The sequence below is a fragment of the Pseudochaenichthys georgianus genome, chromosome 10 (genome assembly GCF_902827115.2).
Source record: "Pseudochaenichthys georgianus chromosome 10, fPseGeo1.2, whole genome shotgun sequence".
NCBI lineage: Eukaryota > Metazoa > Chordata > Actinopteri > Perciformes > Channichthyidae > Pseudochaenichthys > Pseudochaenichthys georgianus.
In genome coordinates, this window is record NC_047512.1 from 31,100,019 (window position 1) to 31,120,905 (window position 20,887).

Below are 20,887 nucleotides of genomic sequence, written 5' to 3' on the forward strand. Positions count from 1 at the left end.
TCTTCCAATACTTCCGTCAGTCACATGACCCTCGTCTTTCACATAATAGGTCCCCTTGAGAGTCTCCCAGGACGGTACAGGATGTCTAAAAGCTTTCTCGGACAAGTGTGACACAGGTGGTGGGGCAGACAGGGAGCTGGACACAGTGGTTTTGGACTGACCTTTTGTGGCATGTGATCAGTGTTTTTGGGACGCGAGGTAAAGACACAAAGAAGCTGAGCCATGAAGTGAGAGATGATGAACACATAAGGAAGGAGTTCTGAGAAAAGGGTGAGAAGAGTAGCGGGAGATAGCATGCGGTTGTACAAAGCAAACACAGGCCGTTAATGCCCCATTCGCACTGTTCAATTGCGCTCTCCATCTCACCATGGGTTGGGGTCTTGTCCCGCCTACGAACCCCCGTATTGCGGGTCCTGTCATAGTCAGAACCCGGGGGTCCGTCTCCCTCCAGCAGGGAGAAGTACTGACCACTGTCCTGGTCCAGGTAGTAGCTGACGGCCTCCGAACCTTTGGAGCCGGACTGGGAGCTAACGCTGTAGCGGTTGATCTCGTCGCAGGACATCAAGCCCATCTCATCCCTGGAGAAATCATCATCATCATCATCATCATCATCATCATCATCATCATCATCATCATCATCATCATCATCATCATCATCATCATCATCATCATCATCATCATCATCAAACATCTGTGTGTGCTTACCTGGTGCTGTAGAGTCCAGAGACGGGGGAGAGGATGTAGACGTCCTGCATGCTGGGAGCGTCCATTTTGGACATGCCTAGAGTTCCAACGGGTGTCGGGGAGGTGCTGGTGGGGCTGGTGGGGACCGGCTGAAGGGAGGAAGAGGAGAGGAAGAAGTGGTGAATGACTTGCACCTTTTTCACTGAGCAGAGTACTTAGATGTTTACTTAAGTGAAAGTAGTAATGGGACAGTGAACAGTTGTTAAACTTCGAGCCAAAAGTACTCATTCTGCAGACCAGCTTATTTCCTATTTTCTGTACAACATAAATGTTATCATGATATAATAATTAGTAAGGCATGTGTTCATTTTGCAGGATTTGTTGTTACTTTATATAGATTTAGTAAAAAAAATCCTGCAAAATGAACACATGACCGGGACACTTCCCAAAGGGATTTAAAAGATGATCTTAACCTATAATAATACATCATAAATGATATGTTGATTATGCTTTTTATTAATTAATCTAAATTTCAAAGTCACTGCTATCAAACATGTAATGGAGTAACAGGCACAATATTTGCCTCTGAAATTAATAGGAGGACACACAAAGTAGCAGGAAAAGTACATTTCCAGTACCACAACATTGTACTAAATGACAGTGCTTGAATGTATTTAGTAACTGTACACCACTGTCAGTTAGTTATAATGGGGCATGGTGAGGGGATCTGGGAGCAACATCTGTAGAAACTGAGCATGAAATCTTTTCCTGCCTCAGAGAAAAACAAACGGTTTACGGCTTATGAGCGAAGGGAACATTTTATTTGTTGTTTTCTTCCTCAAACTGCAGCTCTCACTCATTTTAGCACTGAATCAAAGTTATTTCCCCACAGTTGCTATGTTGTGTATGTTGTCTTTTTTTATATTATTCTGACTGCAGCCTCTCCCACGTTCAAACGCTCGTTCACTATTCTGTCATTTTGTCTCTAGCCTCTTCACTCACACAGGGCTCTCCATGTCTGTTCCCATGACAACCTCTCCTCTCCTCGCCCTCTGCGATGCTACGAGAGAAGAAGAACGCGGAGGGAAAAAGCTAGCGTGACCTCCTACATCAGCCTAACTCAAGGACACGTAGATGCATGTGTCATCAGGTGAGGACAGGGTGCCTCGCTTCTGATGTCACAGAAACTCTGTCCAATTGTTTACGTGAATCATTTGGTTTACTCTTGAGGAGCAGCTCGGTTGACAAACACTCGCCCGAGGAAGAGGATTTCAGATTTAGACAAATGACTTGTTTTTACTATACTGTTTGAAGAGCACACTCCATTTTAGAGAGGAGAGCATGTGGACGGAATGGAAAACAGACAGAGAGCCGGAGCGACGGCGAGGCGGGCAGCGTTCTCATTAGAAAGTCCAATGTTTCATCATTTCATGAGAAGTGCATTAGGCGAATTCATTTCATATTCCAAACTTTCCATCCACCCCCCCCCCCCCTCCCTCTCCCTCTCTACTTCCATCCCCAGGCCCTGTCTCTATCTTCATTTCTCCCTCTCTCTCACGGTCTTCCTCCCGTGAAGGCAGCTTACAGTAAGACGGCTTCACATAAATAATGAAGACCGGGTGGAAAGAGAGGGACGCCAGAGCAAAGGAAATAGGACAAAGAGAGAGAAACAGAGAGCAAGAGTGCAAGTGAGAGGAAGAGGGAGTAGTGCGGAGGGGAGCTGTGCAGTGTGGTGACTGGAGCTGAGAGTGAAAACAGTAATTTAGTGATTACAGCCCACTGCTGCCTGCATGGGAAAGGGGAGTTGGGGGTAGAAGTGGAGAGAGATGGGACCTCCACAGCAGGAACAATTCCAGTCTGTTAAAACAGCACTTAAACCAGGGGTGTCAAACTCAATTTCATCGCGGGCCACATTCGCATAAAGGTTGCACTCAAAGGGCCGGTTGTACCTATATAAATATACAATATATATATATAAAATAATGTATTATATTACATTATTGGCTCTGAATTGGATTATTATCGGATAGGATAATAACGTAGTACGTCTGAAAGCAGAAGTCCAGGCCAAATAATTGCAAGTCTCTTCAGTGCACATGTCACAAAACGAGATGCATTGTGGGACATGTAGTTTATGGGCAACCTGCTTCTGTAAAGTGGCATGTAACTGTATAATAAACGTATTATATTCTTTGCAAGCTCTTGCAGGGCCACATAAAATGAAGTCGCGGGCCGGATTTGGCCCCCGGGCCTTGAGTTTGAGACCCCTGACTTAAACCATCTGACCCCCGCTGTGTCCACTCCAAACTATACCAAAATAATCTGCTGCTTCAAACCCTCTCCACACCAATGTTCCCCATCCCACAACCTTTGCTTGCACTCATTGATATAATACAATAACATATTAAAGGGGCTCTATTATGCTTATTTTCAGGTTCATATGTGTATGTTGTGCCTCTACTGTGACATGTTTTCATGCTTTAATGTTCAAAACATGCAGCACCTCTTTTCACCCGCTGTCTGAAACCTGAGCCCAGTCTGCTCTGATTGGTTAGCTGACCGGCTCTGTTGTGATTGGTCAACAGCTCAGAGATGTCCCGCCCCTTAATCACGTACTGTGTTGGAGCGCTAATAGAAGCTCAGTGTTACGTCGTGATGTCCCCATGTCGTGGAAGTAAACAAAGAAGTCCAATGGACACGTTTCAGGCAAGGGGGGATTGTGGGAGAGAAAGTCCCTCTGGAGGGACATTTGGGGATTTTAACCTTAGCAGACCATTTACATGCAAACCTTTTTAACAAACAACAGGAAAGGGAACAACTCAAAGGCATAATAGGGCCCCTTTAGGAGTTGTTACTAAAATATGTAATAAGAAGGATTTCTTGTATTGGAACTTGAGGGTATCAACAGTTTGAGTGAAGGTTTAAGCACTCAAGGGCTTGGATTTTGTAATGTATAGTAAACATATTTGGACTGTTATAGACCATAAAAATAGAATGTATGAATTAGAAAATGGGTGTAGTTCTCCTTTAAGGCCATTTACTTACAAATCCCTGGCTTTTGTTTCTATCTCTTGATCTCCATCAAGATATACTACATTTTAAGAACCTTCACTTACATTATAATTTTTTTTTATCAAACATGTATCTTTGAAGGAATAATGGCAGACATGTCAAGTTGCATTAGCTGCCATAAAAGTAGACCAAAAGAAAGTACTGTAGAATTTTTTTCAAAGAAACATAAAAAACATCACTCATTTGGCTGGCCCATTAATAAGTCATAACAACACGTTTTGCCTAAAATAGCAGGCAGTTTCATAGAGAAATTATTTATGTATCTAAACATATAACAGATTTATGAAAGCCAGGTCATGGACCATGTGTGGCACACGTGTGACTAGTGAAGTGACCTGTGATGAGGCCTCCAATCACGCATGACATGACCCCCGCCATGATGCACATTTGCACAGCAACTCAGCAGACACAGCAGCAATCAGCATCATAGTAATTACAGTGGATCATTAAATTGCTTCTACTCCATCCTACGGTAGACTCAAACACACACACAGAAAGAGAAAAAGAGAGAGATGTTATTGAGTAGAATAAAGGACGTTGCCATGGAGGGATTTGGGGCTGGAATCACATGATAATTTGCAGAGATAAATTGTTTCCTTTGTGGATTCGGTGATAATCCGGCTGAACATTTGCCACATTTGTGCTACACTTCACAGCCGTGCAATTCATCCTCTAATACCGGGCTTAGAAATATGAGAGTGCGTTTTCATGTGTGTTTATTTGTGAGAGCATGTACGTACAGTATCAAAAAACAAGCTTCAGGAGTGCAGTGACCCAGATCCTTAGCCTCTCAAAGGAGCAACGCGACTGATAAAAACATCCCTTCGCACAGAAACACACTCGCTTTGACACACACAAATGGACAAGCGTGCATACGGCCGCGCTTCAAAATGTCTGCACACTGACACACACACGCAGGCTGTTTAGCAGGATATTTTGGATTCAGTGCATTATCTCCAGTATTTGCTGAGTAGCAGCTCTTGTTTCGGAGCCAGTGGAGCTGCCTGTAGTTGCTTATGAATAATTAAGAGCTCCAGTCTTTCCGAGAGAGAACAAATCTAAAAGTCTGCTTTCTTCTCTTCTCTCGCAGATATCTCGGCGCTCTGATCTCGGTGCTAACGGCGCGTTTGTGTCTTAGCAGCCCATCAGGGATAGAATTCCCACAATCCTCTGCTGTTGCACACGGCAAATGTAACAATAAGCTCATGGTAACAACCTAGAGTGGGGATCTAACAAGGCAGCAACCTTGTTGGAGGCAGAGATGTTGATTGAGTTGCAGCAAATGTTATGGTTATTACATGATCTAAATCATGGGTGGGGAACCTTTTTCCTCTCAAGGGCCATTTCAATGTTTTCAACATCCTCCGAGGGCCGTACAAATTATTGACCTCTGCTTAAAAATACTAAAATCACAGCCCATTCATTTGGCCTTTCTTTCATGCTGTGCAAAGAAAAAGCAACCTCTTAATCCAAATATCTTGCCATGACTCACGCATGCATGCACTTGCACGGTTGTGGCTTGACCACCAAAACAGAAAGATATGGACACTGTGTGGAAATGTATTTAGTTTCCTATCCATGTGAACATGATTTAAGTGGGGGGGACCTGTCCCTAGAGGAGCTTAGGTCCTGCTCCCCCGGGAAGATTTTTTTTTTTAAATGTTGAAGTTAAAGGAATGGTATGCTCATGACACTCATTTTTAAATAATTATCATCCGATAAAACAGACCAGTCTCTGCCAGTCTTTCTTTTTTTTTTTTAATCCGATGACATTATCAGTGATTTTAAACTGATTATATACCGAAATAACATCAATACTGTGGGCGCCGCCATTTTCCGGACGTGGCGTAAACCATGCGTTTGGTTTTCGAGGACACGTTGATCTCCATGTTATTTACTGTAGTTTCTCTCTTCAAATATGCCTCACTGTATCGCGAAATATTGCCACAATTCTGATAGGAACAATCCACGGAATGCTTAGTTCCATCTGTTGCCAAAAGGTAAGCGTAAGAAGTACATTCAGAGGCAGTGGCTAGCGAAATGTGGCCGGCCCGAACCGAAAGATTCACAGGCTCATGTATGCAGCGAACATTTCAAATTTCCGGACGACTACTCGAGACGAGAGTATGATAAAACATAACATGGGATTTATGGAACAACCATTACTTAATGGAGATGCAGTACCATCGGTCTTTCTGGTGTCATCACCGACCAGGACACCAGTTCGGCCAGTTGAGAAATCGCCCTCTGCAAGTGTGAAGCGACGGAGGAGCAGAAGTAGTGCTCGGAGTAAGAATAAGGTATGTTATAGCGCATTTCCATTGCAGCGGCTAGTCCCGTTTTAACGTCCTTTAGCGTCCAGGCCAGGACAGTTTTTGGTGGCCTTTCCATATAGCGTAGTACCGACTAGTGTGTATTTTCCCCCAGTTTTTTCCGGCCCCATAAAATCGTGATTCTATGGCCAGGGACAACGAAGCTGAGTATGCTAAACTAGAGAGGGAATCGCTAGCAAGGGTGGTACTACATGCATACATATAGTATCTTATATCATCTTCCTATTATACACACATGCATTTCCAAACATCTGGACTACCTATGTTGCAAATGTATTATCTCTTCAATTTACACACGGCATCTATTGCACGTCTGTCCGTCCTGGGAGAGGGATCCCTCCTCTGTTGCTCTCCCTGAGGTTTCTCCCATGTTCCCTTTAAACTGGGGGTTTTCTTCTGAAGTTTTTCCTTGTACGATGTGAGGGTCTACGGACAGAGGGTGTCGTATTGTCATACTGATAAAACATCAAAACTTCTTCCTCTGCTGACGAGTCCGAACTCAAATATTCAGCCATGTTTCCGTGTGTTGACAAAGTGAACGCATGGATGACGTCACGACCATCACGTGACTACTGAAAATGGCAAAAATGGCGGCGGCCAGACGGAATATAAAGGTTTTGATAAAAAAGAGCTATAAAATCATTATTTACCGGGGAATATCGCTGATTTCTTCAGGGTATGGTTTAAACATAATGTTTCACTAAATACTGAAGTTTTGATTAATTATCTGATGAGTGGACCATTCCTTTAAAAGCATGAATCTGGTGCACTTTGAGAGCAACATTAGGAGATCTATGGATACATCTCTCAACATCCATATGAAACCTAACTGTAAACAGATTTTCTTTTCTTTATGGATATTTTACAAATCACTCCTCTCTCAAACTGTATTCTTGTTTATTAATAACAACTTTTATACCGGTTTACTTTATTCTCTTATTTTTTTATAACTATAATGATCATATAAAGATGTGCCTTTACCTCACTGGTTGGAGAAAAAGCTTCTTATATTCGTTAGCATAGCTAGCTAACCAGATGCTAATAACATCAAAGTTATTGACTGTATGATCAGTATGACAGATCGCCACTGGGCTTACAACTAAGACACAGCCACGCAAAAACTGCAGCATGTGTATGGCTCCTTATGGGTACTGCAATTTTTGGAAGTGCCGGAGCGGAGCTGCGTTCTGGTCGTTCTGGTCATAGATATATATAAACACTAGATGGCTCATGGGAGATTTTCCAGCGTAGCTGACTGGCCGCCATCTTGCTACAGTCAACAGTTACTCTGATTCGCGTTATGGTAGCTGTTGTAAGGTGAGTGATCTGCACAAAAATACTCTTAACTCGATGAAATCTTGACTGATTTACAAACGGTTTGGTTTATTATAAACATTATTAGCATGGCTATGATACAGGATGCTTGGACATGTTGAAATTGCAGCTTTTCTTTGTGTATGTGGTTGTATTTATTAGCTGGCTAATAACAAGAGGCTGTCAGTGAGACCTAGTATTACAAAGTTCACCCAGCAACTTTACACCAGTGGGAGAGGCAGAACTGCTCTTTCTTTTCAACATAACTTAAGTTACACATGATTTCTTCCAAGTGGTTTGTCTTGTTAAAAACATCTTGCATTATGATACAGGAATTTGCTGGCTTTGTGTTTACAGAAGTACCTGACTATGCCGGACTTTTGTGCAGCCTACGGATGTTCCAATCGCCGCTGTCTGCAAACAAGAACCCGTGGGATCACCACATATGTTTATGTTTGCTCAGTCTAATAAACCCATAACATGGTTGTGAAAGAATACCAAAGCTGAGGCTGGACGATGATTGATTGTTAGTGTGCCATGTGTCACTGTGTGTCTTATTGGTTTTGTGGTATACTGTATTTTATTTTATTGTGTGCAAGACACATTTAAAACAAATAACCTTGAACCTTGAAGCCCCATCTCTCCCCACCTGCTCCTGCTTCCTACATCCCCTCCACACCACACCAAGTTGTTCTTCTTAATAATAATAATACATTTATGTTGGGGGGCCGCCTTTCATAACACCCAAGGACACCTTACAGGGGCATAGGGGCAATATAGGGAACAATTTAAACAGTGGATTTTGTGATATATCAGCCGGGGTGAGTCAAGACAAACCACAAATGGACTACAGAAGGACATATGGTACAGTTTATATTATTCTTGGTCTTTTTTCAATAACATATTTCAAAGGTTCTGGATTTGTTTACAAATCTAGAAACTAAATACAAAACTAGGATGATATGAAGATCTCATGTCAAAAATAATTGTGATAAATTAGACAGAACTGGCCTATCTGTGAGCACATTTTATGTTGGTTTGGTTCTTCTGATAAAGGTGTGAATATCTAAATAATATACCAACATATGCTATTGTCATTAGTTGTGTCCCTGTTCTTCAAGCTAAGGCATTGCTCAATTAACAACTCTTGGTTTACAGAGTGGTAACATGAGACCGATTTTTATATATAAAATATAAATGTATTTTAATTTTATAATTTATTTATAATTTATTTTAAATATTGACAATATAATAAAATAAATGGAAATATATACACCGGCAAATATTTAATATAAATACCTTGTGTGTGTGTATAGCTATTGCTTTATCTGATTAATGTTATTTTCATATGAAAGTCCATGATTATAAGTATGCAGTATCATAACTACATCTTTGATGTTTATAAAAAACCAAACCGTTTGAAAATCGGTTGAAAATTGAGCAAGCTATGGTTATTTAAATAGTAAACCATAATGTTATGAATGAGAGCACTGCCTGTAGCAAGATGGCGGCCAAGTGGCAACGTCGGTCTCCATTGGCCAGCAGCGCGTGTGAGCCATCTAGTGTTTATATATATATATCTATGGTTCTGGTGCTTTCCGTCAAAACTACACCCCTGTCAGACGAGACATATACCACGTGATGACACGTTAGGCTTGTGTTGTGTTCAAGGACCCTGACCGTGGCCAGGAAAAACAGGCACTCACTTGTTTAATTATTTTGCGGTCTAGATTTCTTTAATTTTTTTCTTTTTTGCGTGTGTTTATAAATTACCTCGAGGGCCACACCAAATGGTCTCGCGGGCCGTATACGGCCCGGGGGCCGGAGGTTCCCCACCCCTGATCTAAATGGTCTAAACTTAATCTACAAGTCTCTCGTTTGAACATATTTTCACATGATTTTGTCCAATATACTGCTTTACATTGTTACATACATGCATAGTAGGACTTTACAAAGCATGGAAGCACATCAGACTCCCTTATGCATACACCTGCTCTGACCTGTAAGCCTCTTCAACATGAGTACTGTAATTCCACTTTTAGATATACAGTACATTAAAAATGTACTCCCTGACAAAAGAAGAAGATGCATTTTGGGGCAAAGGTTGAATGATTTAGGACCGAAGTGTCAGTAAATATGAATATTAATGTGAGTGGGAGTGTGGCAGGACCTTTTGGTGACCTTGTATTGCCCTGAGCAACGAGCTCAGGCAATATAGTACTTTTTAAATCATTCAAAGCGCAACTTTAAGATTAAATTAGCTATTTTTACCCCTTCACTAACTCAATGTATCTCTATGGATAAAGATTTGCTTTTGTTTGCATAAAACTCTAAAACTTGAAATGGAGGTTTAGCTACAGACACTTTGTGAATGACTTTGAACTGTGCCAGCAACACAGCAGGCTGTGAAAAATAAGAGATTTCTTGAAATGCACAACAGGATAATTGATGCCAGGTCACAAAGTGAACACGTTTCCTTTTGGAAATATGTTTAAAAATGCTAGTGGGATAATGCAGAGTACAAATCACGAGTTGCCTGAGAGTGAATCAAAGATAAAGACAAAGGAAGAAGAAAAGCGTAATGTGCATGAATACATGAATGAGTGATGAATGAGTGATACAATATTCTGCTAAGTACAAGTTAGCAGAAAATACATTGTCACATGTTGGGTGAGCAGCATCTCATTGAGCCAGTTTAGCACCTTCAGTTCAGGATGTGGAAGTTAAAGGAATAATTCACTTTCAGAATGATCATGTATATCAATCACTCACCCAGTGTTACCGTGAAATCTTGAAGAAAATGTTGATTTTCTTGCATGCAAGTAGACAGGAAAAAGTCAATGGGGTACGAGTTTAACAACAACAATGTTGTGTCTCGTCAAATGTGTTTATATATTATGTCTGTCATTTTCATGTTTTTTCACGTCTAGTCATGTCTGTTTATTTAGATCCTTCATCTCTAGTCAGTCCCGGTGTTTCATGTCGTGTCTCGTTTTCCATTTCCTGTTTTATTTTGTACTTACCTCTTGTCTTTCATTTCAGGCCCTGTTCCTTCCCCCCCTTGTGTGTTTTTCCCGCCATTATCAGTGTCTGCCCCGCCCCTGATTGTTTCCACCCACCTCATGTTTAAATAGTCCTGTCTCTCCCCTGTCCTGTGTCAGTTCGTCTTGTTTGTTTCCCCGAATGGTCATGCCAAGCCTCAGCTCAGAAAGGATCGCTCTCACTCATGTCAAGTTTTGTTTTGTTGTTAATTTTGTAGGCTTACGTTTTTCTTAAGTTCTCTTTTTGTTATGCTTAGTTTTTTCCTCTTTGTGAGCGCTTTTTGTTATTTCCAGTACCTACTCTGTTAAGAGGGATTACCTGATCTTTGGAATTAAAAATACATTTTGTTACAATCGAGACTTTGTCTCTGGGTAGTGCATTTGGGTTCATCAGTTTGTGTCGAGGTCCCGACAAAAACTTCTGCTGTCGTATGCTTACTACTTACTTACGTATATTTTCTACTATAATGCTGGTTTATTTCTATTTCTACTTTGAGATGTTTATATTTTAGAATTGTTTATTTCTACTATTTTAATTTCTAATTATTTTGGGAAAACATTTCCCAATTTGGGATCAATCAAGTACATCTTATCTTAATTAATCAAGGCTTTACTTTGTTTAAGATTTATTTATTTTTAAATTTAAGATTTTAATAACGTTTTTCTTCAAGAAATCGAGGTAACACTGGGTGAGTAATTGATGTAACATGTTACGTTTGTGGGTGTGGGTATTTCTTTTAGGCATCCATGTGTTGCTGGTGTTTACCTGCAGGCCCAGTGGTTTCCAGCGCACGTTCCTGAGCAGAGCCGGCGTGGAGCTCAGGGTGTTCTGGGGCCTTTTCTTCAGCGTTAGAATGACTCCACACGGGTCTTCTCTCAGAGCGTTGACCAGGTTCTTCAGCTGCCAGCCCACCTGAGGAGCACACACACCGGGCTACCGAACTGCTGCAAACCACAACACACACACACGATGCACTGGGAAAACCACCGGGGGATGTTGTACTATTTACAACAGCTGAGTATAATGACAGAATAAACCATGTATACTGTCTGTCATTTATGTTTTCAGGCCTGTGAAATCCTGTGAATGTCTAGGAAAAACAAATAACTGCTATGTGACCGCTACTAAACTACCTAACATGTTTTCATAGATCCTGAACATTTCCTTTTTTTCTGCTAAAAAAGGGACACAAGCGTATATATATATGTCTCCAAAATAGCTGCATAAAATATTAAAATGAGCCTATAAAATGTTTTTGTTCTATGTTATTCTCTACAAATAGGGGGGATACCAAAATATGAAGTTACATTCATCTACATTTGCGTGTGTATTTGTATGTTTTCTGTACACCTAATCTACTTTACCCCGTACCCTTTATCAATACAATATAAATAAAACAATGATGGCTGCCATCATAACATTTGCATAGCTGGTTATCTTCTTGTGTTTTTTCTCTTAAAACGTATTTATTTTTCCCCATGTATTGGGACTCAGTTCCTGTGCGGAGGACCCAAGTTCAATCCGGCCTGGAACCATTTACACGTCATCCCCCTTTTAACACTGTCACTCTTCAATAAAGGCTAATCTTGCCCAACATTTGTTTTGTATTATAACAGCAGCATAAACAGAACACACAAAGACAGAGAAGAAATACACTGGATCCATGGATCAAGGCAGAAATATATATCGCAACATGTATTATGACGTAGATTTGTATCCCCATGGAGATTTAAAATCTTCTAAACTTCAATAACCTAACAGGCTTAGTGGCTTGAGGCAAGTCAAGGCAAGTTTATTTATATAGCACCTTTCAACACAAGGCAATTCAAAGTGCTTTACAAAAAACGAAAGACATTAAGAAAATGGCATTTAAAATCAGTCATTAAAAAGAAAAGATAATAAAAGAAAAAATACATGGATAAATGCACAATGCAGTTTAAGAGAGGGAAATATACATTCTCTGAGTGCTATGGTTAACGTCATATCTATTACATTGTGTCGCTACTAGAGTCAGTATGTTTTAGCTTTACGAAAGAGAGAGAGAGAGATGGTGAAAGAGTGAGAAATAACTGCTGACTGCAGTGTTTCTTTGTGGTTACGGCTGGCTTGTCTCCGGAGCTCGAAGCACTCGTCAGGCCATTGATTGGCTACACTGGACTCGCTACTGGAAGTGTCCGCAGAGGCCACTGCGCTCACACACACTTACCCAGACACACACACAGACCGAACTGCTGTGACCTTATTCCTGACATAATGATGACCAGCCTGTGTCAGCCTTTAGCAACCCGTTTCCTGTTCTCTTTGGCCCAGTTCAGAACACCGAGTTCAGCCAGCGTTCACCAGCAGCAAGGGATACAATAGAAGTCATTTACTACTCTATGTTTTGTCCTGTTCTGCACACGGGGTATGCCAGGACACCCAGGACACAATAGAACTGGTTGTATTTTTTATTTGCAAGTGACAGAAACAGGGCTAGCTAGAAAGGGGACCGTGTGTCAGTCACAAGATCTTTCTTTATATATTTGGTCAGATGTTGTATCTTGTTAAATATTCTTGATAAGCACTTGATTACCCGTTTTAGACACGTTTTTGAGCAGCGGCTCGTCTTGTATTTATCTTTTAATATGAAGCTACAGCTCGGCGATGCTTAGCTTAGCCAAATAACATAGTTAAACAAAAAGAACTTCTAGCACCTGTAAAGCTCACAAGTGAACATGTTATGTCTTGTTTGTTTAGGGTACCTGTGCCCCACTGCGTCCATTCCCTATGCTAAGCTAAGCATTGAGGAAAACATTGATATTCTCTTTCTTTCAAAAAGTAGGACAAGAAGATGTATACCACGTTCTCATATGTCTGGCCATTATGTAGCTACAATGAGGGTTAGGTAAGCTTAGTATTGAGACTAGGAGGAGGGTGACAGATCTAGCTTAACAAACAAGATAAAGAGTAGTTATTGTAAGAGGTGCTAATATTTAGTTTATTTTCTTTACCTATGGACAGACAGAGGCTACCTGTTCACCTCTGCTTTCAGTTATTATGATACGCCAACGGTTGTCTTACTGTTGTTTCATATTCAGTGAAGACATGAGAACCTGGTCACAATATTTCAAAATGTCATACTATTCCTTTAACAACAGAAGCAATGTTTTTTAAACTGTTAAGCTTGCATGGATAAGGTGTTGTCCCAGAACTGTAGCTTTCGTACAATTCCAAACAAAGTCTTGAAGTTTAGCTGAACTGGACCTCGGTGTGGTCCAGTTAACCATTTATGTTAAGTTAATTCATTTAGTTCAATCCTTTGTCTTTTGCCTTGTCTTCCTGCCCTTGTGTGTTTTCCCTCCAGTGTGATTGTCAGCTCCTCCCTTAATTGTTGCCACCTGTGTCCCCTTACCTTGTGTGTATACAACCCAGTCTCACAGCATTTCGTGTTCACCAACACGATTTTTAATCTATTGATTCGTGTTCACCAACACGATTTGCCCCTTGTTTTCGTGTTGCACAGCACGATTTTAAAAGCAATGTATTTATACTGGTAATGTCTTTCGTGCCTGCAGGCTGCAGCACGTCTTTTTCTCCGGTCGGGTCGAGGAAGACCGGAAGCTGTGTGGTTCATAAAAACATGTTCTTACTCAATATCAAGCCACAGTTATTGCTTTTATTTTAAATCGTATAATTTCGGACTTTTGTTGTCGTCTGTGAGGAAAATAAATGGGGCTCAGAGCCTCAGGATACTGAAATCTGTATTTTTTAAATCTTTTTTTCCTTCTAATTTGTTATTCTTTTCAAAATAACACACTGTTATTTACTCACCAATAACACACAATTATCCTTGCTTTTATTTATTGGTTTAATTCCATAATCTCGGGCTTTTTTGGCTTCCGTCAGGAACTGAATTTCAAAATAAATATAACCGGAAACAGACGTAGGCATTTCGAGCGATTACCCAAGATCCTCAGCTATGGTTTTAAGCTCGCTGATTGGATGTGTTAGCCGCAATGCATGCTGGGATTTGGTGTTTATATTATATGAAATCCGGAAAACATTTTAAAAGAATAAAATAATACTTAATTCCGAGTGCTCTTGCTTTTCTCTTTGAAAGTCATCACATAACGGCATTGTAATACACGGTTCGGCTGCATTACATATTACAGATCTGCCGTAGTTCTTTATTTAGAGAGCCCTGATGAGAAGACCTTTGGAAAAACTGGAAGAAATGCCGCCGAAACTGAATACTTGACGTGGATCATAAATATATCAACAATTAAACAACATCTTCAATTTCTCTTCACACAATACGTCTCCTTGCAGTATCAACACTAATTCGGCTGACTAAATACAGATTTCAGTATCCTGAGGCTCTGAGCCCCATTTATTTTCCTCACAGACGGCAACAAAAGTCCGAAATTATACGATTTAAAATAAAAGCAATAATTGTGGCTTGATATTGAGTAAGAACATGTTTTTATGAACCACTCAGCTTCTGGTCTTCCTCGACCCGACCGGAGAAAAAGACGTGCTGCAGGCAGTATAAATACATTGCTTTTAAAATCGTGCTGTGCAACACGAAGAAAAGGGGCAAATCGTGTTGGTGAACACGAATCAATAGATTAAAAATCGTGTTGGTGAACACGAAATGCCGTGAGACTGGGTTGGTGTATATATAGTCTGCGTCTCCCCTTGTCCTGTGCCAGTTCGTCTTGTCTCACCAAGTCTGCCAGTCATCCCTTGACCTTGCTAAGTATATTTTTGATAGTGTTACGTTTTTGATAATCCAAGTAGATGTTTTGTTTAGCGCTTTTGATCTTATAGTTTCTCAGTTTTGATCCCCCTAGTGAGCGTTTTGTGTTTTTGCCCTTTTATTAAATACTTTGTTAATCCTGACCTGCTTCTGGTGTCGTGCGCTTGGGTCCTGAGCCTTGTGACATTCATAACACTCGGTCATGCTAACCTTCTAATCCCTTGTTAGCTCCACCACAATGTTGGCCAGCGAACTGTGCATGCTAACAGCAAACACAAAGCCTATCCTAACCAGACCGGTTTAGAACAGTTCTTTAATCCAAATACAGCGAGCAAAGGGAAAAGGGAAGACAGGGAGAGACCAACCAAAAATAATAATAGAGCATAAACTGCTGCTGGAGAGGTTTTTCAAATCTCCAGGGTCTTCATTATTTTCCCAGATGCTATTACCTCCACATAATTATGTTGCCTCTTCAAACAGTCAGTTTGTTATTTGAGCAAAATCCACATTTTACCTCAAAAGAAAAAAGCTGAGCTAAAAACTGCAAGTCCTGTTTTGAAGTGGGTCTCAAACAGAAGCTCATGCATAGACATGAAGGCAGTGCTGTTGCTAAATATGTGGGCTAGGGCTACATAATGTGTCTATGATGTAATGGAATTTGTTCATTCAATATTCACACTAATCTAATTTTTAAATATGGAGTCTTGCTAGATAAACTTATCACCCATGATGATGATGACAGAGGGTTTGCTGGTAGTGTGTTTCAGCAGCTTCATTTAGGACTGCATTTTTTGTATTATGATAAGAGATTTCCTTCTTCTGTTTTTCCTCCTACTCTGCCAGCTCTGCCCCCTCCCAGCATCCCCTCATTTCCCTTTATCCATTGCACACACACCTCTGTCTCCCCCCGCTTATCTCCTCCCCCAGAGTGAGGGATCAGAGGGGTGAGGGTCTAGCTGAGGGAGTAATGAAGGGTTGGAGCTGAGAGCCTAGCAGCGTGCGATCTGCACTGTTCCCTCGATGAGAGAGAGGGAGATAACACGTGCCTCCCTCACGCGTCAATCAACAGCACTCCATGCGTTCAAACGAGCAGTACCTATCGAGACGTACCAGGAAATACTAATGGGAAAGCACACAAGACACCAACTTTTCTTTTCTTTTTCCTCCCATCCCTCAGATATCTCAAATAAATGCTGGAACGAATCGTTTGTGCCAGAGCTGACAGCACAGTCAATCAACTGAGCCCTCAATCACATGCTCTCACAAGGCCTCGTTTCCATTTAAAATGGCTGCCCATTTTCGTGCTTCCCTCTGATGTGATGAGTTGAAGGAAGAAAATACGAGTTATTGAAGTCTGAAAGTGGAACACCAGCCCCCTCCTTCAGGGGTTTCTAACGACAATGGGAACAAATTCTGGAAAAGAGTGAGCTGACAATCACACTGGACCGAACAAAGGTAATAATCGTCATATAATCTGCTCCAGCGGCAAGTCTAATTAGCCTACATAGCTGCACAGGACAGGAAGCACCATGACGGCAGGTGGTGGTAGTAGACATCATGTACATCTCCTTATCATAGCACAGGATGAAGAACGGAAGACAGAAATACATGAAAATTACATTTCCTTTGACTCTTTGGGACTACATTGTTGGAAGGTTTTTACTCACCACTGTCTGGTGATTGACTTGGATCACCTCGTCCCCTGCGTGGATCTTCTTACACAGGTCTGCCGGAGACTGCAGAGGCAGAAGTAATTGGAGGACAGAGAAGGACAATGGAAGTAAATGAAGGATATTAGAGAGGGTTCTGACTGGACTGACTGGTTGCTACGTCTGGTTGCTTGGAGCTGAGTTGGTATAACCCTGAATTAGATTAGAACATTTTAGAAATATGAGGAATAACCTCTTGGTTTTATAAACCGTTTTGTAATTACTTCTTCATCCATTTTTGGATCTCTGCGGGGTTTTCTTTTAAAACCCTAAACCCCCCCCCTTGGGGTTGGTCCCTCCCCTCTCCCTCTGCGGATCTAAGGTCCGGTAGAGGGGGATGGGGCACAGAGTCGCTTATCCAGGCGGGGGAGTGCATCTGACGAAGAGATAGGTTGTTGTGCTCTCTCTCTGTTTCTTATCCTTCATGTTCACCCTGGACTAGAGGGAAAGCGTTCTTGGACGCCTTTTCAGCTCTGTTTCTTACTATATTCTTCCTACCCCGTTTACCTTGAACTATTCTAGGAGAGTGTGTTGACGTTGACTCGTTGGGCCTTTCCTCCTGTACTTTGTTCCCCAGTTCTTTCCTTTAACTGAATTTAGGAGAGGGCATTTAGGCCTCTCTACTTCCTTCTTTTGATTAGTTTAGTTTTTCACCCCCTTTCTAATTTATACAGGAGAGTGGGGGTGAAAACTAATTTATACAGGAGAGTGCATTTACGTAGTCACGTTGTGCCTCTCTTCCTCTGTTTCTGGCTGTTCTTTTCATACCCTTGTTTCTCAGAGAAGAATAAATACTATTCTAAAAAGGAGCTGACACATGGTGTCTCTTCACTTGTACACTTGAGGGGTCAGAGTTCATATGGTGAGGGATTCCATGAGCGGTATGCGCCGGCCTGTGCCTTTACCTTGGACTTCTAATAGAACTGCTCGGGTCTTGATAGATTGAGTGGGGAAGTTCATGAGATCTTAGAGGGTTATCAATAATAGCTTTTATCCAATGACCTTTCCCCTCTCTGTCTGTGTCTGTGTTTTCTCTTGTTCCGATTAACCCAGCCAAATCTTTCTTCTTGTTTTGTATCTATATCTATACGCCGGGATCCGGAGTCGAGGCTGATCCTCTTGCTGTAGTCCTGTGTCTTGGATCCTCTATCCTGAGTTCTGGATTAAGTCGTGGACGTTCGGGTCGTGGCTGAACCTGTCTCTGTGGTCCTGCCTTGGGTCTCGTCATGCTGCTTCCCTGATGGCTTCCTCAGGACTGTAGCCGACATCCTCGTGGATTCATCTTCTTATTACAGACACATGCATTTCCTAACATTCGGTCTATATGCTGTCAAATGTATTATCTCTTCGATTTACACACGGCATCTATTGCACGTCTGTCCGTCCTGGGAGAGGGACCCCTCCTCTGCTGCTCTCCCTGAGGTTTCCCCCATTTTTTTCCCTTAAACTGTGGGTTTTCTCTGGAAGTGTTTCCTTGTACGATGTGAGGGTCTAAGGACAGAGGGTCTAAGGACAGAGGGTCTAAGGACAGAGGGTGTCGTTTTTCTCATACTGATATTCTGAACAATCTGTGCTGTTGTATTTGCTGTAAAGTGTCTCTACTGTAGGCTATTTTAATTACATGTACAGCACTTTGGCTCGACCAAAAATCGTTTATAAATGTGCTCTATTAATAAAACTTGATTTGATTTGATTTGATATATTAAGGCTCGGATTCAATGTCATTGTGGAATTAGAGACCATGAGTTGTAGTCTGCGGAGTGTCAAGATTCCTACAGGGTGAAACAAAAACTCACATTCTCTGTGGTTCCTGTGATAACGTGGAGACCATCATATGTCGATTTGATGTACATCCCCTGAAACACAAGCATAGGCAGGCAGGATTCAGTATAGTACTATTGAGTAATAGAATACACAGGAAAAAACGTTTGTATCTGTAAATCTTTGTCTTGACCTGACTTACGGATGTGGGACAAATTAAAGATGTAACTATCAACTATATAAGTGAAGTGTTGGTTGAAACTTAGTGACCCTTATTATAGATTACCCAATATTTGAACTCTAATAGGACTGTTTTTTTTATAAAAACTAGACTCTTTATTTTGGGTTTTGATGATGACATATTGCTGCAAAATGTCCAATCGGGTTAAGGTTATGTTTCAACATCAATGTTCTACACGTTTTTATTTAGTTCTCATATTTTTTCCCCAAAAATACTTCAAATTGTATCCCCATAAAGATCTGACTTAAGACATAAAAGCAAAACCTTCACATTGTGACCTGGTGAAGTCCTGTAACAATAAATAATAAATAAGAGTGCAAAAGCCAGGCATTGCATATTTACACACCTTGAATATTTAATATTATTTTCAAAGGCATTGTGGAGACTTGGATTCAGTCATGTAAGAACATTATTAACAGCTTCAAAGGGAGATGCTGTTTAAATGCTGTGTGAAAAACAGTCTAAATAAAACATAGGCTTAGGTTTTGGTGGAGACGCAGGGGACATGTCCCCCTAATATTTAGAACACATGCGTTTCTGCGCCATTGACGTCATTGCAGTCAGTCAAGACAAGGCTGATGAATGACCCAAGGGGATACTGTACATCTGCACATCTGCACTACAGGTGACCCATATTGGTTTTACAAAGTTCTCTTGGTTTGAATATTGTTACAAACATTTGAGATTGAGGTTGTTTTTGAGACATTTTAATGCGGAAATGTTACTATACCTTCAATACTATGTCCAAACCAATGTTCGAAACACAATTCTGCCCTTAGGAAACTTTTGATGCTAAAACGCTCAGTAGAGCTGAGCTGAACATTGATATTGATCTGCGTGCATGCTCAGGTGGGTGCTCACCAGGCCTTCACTTGGCATGATGCTGGTGAGGTGGACCACTTCCAGATGGGCAGACTGAGAGACCAGAGAGTCTGACGACAGAGAGATGATGTGGTCGCATATCCCCGCTAAGGTCTTACACTGGCGAGGGAAACAGAAGCAGAGGATAAAAGACAGGAAGAGAGGTAGGGAAAGAAAAGGGACAAAAAGAGAAAGTTATTGAGATTGGTTTTGGTCCGTGAGGGATGCCGTGACCTAGCTTGAGGAGGTGAAACAGAAATCATTTCATCAGATTGTTCCACATCGCCACTTTCATCACTCCGGCACACAAACTGTTTCCTGTCAGTTTGTCCACAGGCAAGCCCACAAGACGCTGTCACAGACAGAACAACACATCACGGATACCAGCCGGCCCCGAGGTGCCCGCATGACATTTACTAACATCTAAATTACAGAGCACACATTTTATTTGTTTGGATGATAGGGCTGTTTCAGGAACCAAACCAAATCTTGAAAAAGTGGTTAGATTACCTCTACATTATTCCTTACACTCACATTCCTATTATGTAGTGCATCTGAGAAAATGCACCAAATGAAAAGGCTTCACCTTGCCTTTGTTCAAAATAAACCTTGATGATTTTTCAGGCTATTTGTCTGTTTGGTCACGCATGCTAAGTACATTTATCATCAGCAACATCTCTGCCTTCTAATCGTGGCTGACTGACTAAAGGGGGCACACAGCAGAGCACGTTACCCTGGGTTTCCTGCACACACACGCACACACTGACACACACACAGAAACGTAACTGTCATACATAAGAGAATATGCCATCTGTATTCACACAAGCAGCGTGACAGTGATGAACCCTGCATCAAATAATCTTCCGATCTCAATCATAATGAGCAATTACGGGATTATAGTTATGAAATGAACACACACACTCACACACACACACACACACACACACACACACACACACACACACACACACACACGCGCGCGCGGACACACACACACACGGTCACACTCTATAGCTCAGAGCCTGTGATTCATTCAGTATGAGAGAAAAGGTGGTGGATCTTCTGCGAGCTGGCTGTGTGATGCGCTCTCACACACACAGACACACAATTCCATCCTTTTCTGGGTCAGTTA

At 41.4% G+C, this 20,887-nt stretch overlaps 1 protein-coding gene across 1 annotated transcript in view; it reads right to left on the bottom strand.

Annotated features, from left to right (window-relative positions):
• The window catches only part of LOC117454371 (connector enhancer of kinase suppressor of ras 2), a 112,185-nt gene that overhangs the window by 34,856 nt on the left and 56,442 nt on the right, over window positions 1–20,887 (bottom strand). Inside the window, 6 exon segments of the mRNA XM_034093586.2 lie at window positions 367–578; window positions 706–833; window positions 11,211–11,357; window positions 16,851–16,919; window positions 18,689–18,748; window positions 19,756–19,875. Coding sequence (XP_033949477.1) covers window positions 367–578; window positions 706–833; window positions 11,211–11,357; window positions 16,851–16,919; window positions 18,689–18,748; window positions 19,756–19,875 — 736 coding nt within the window.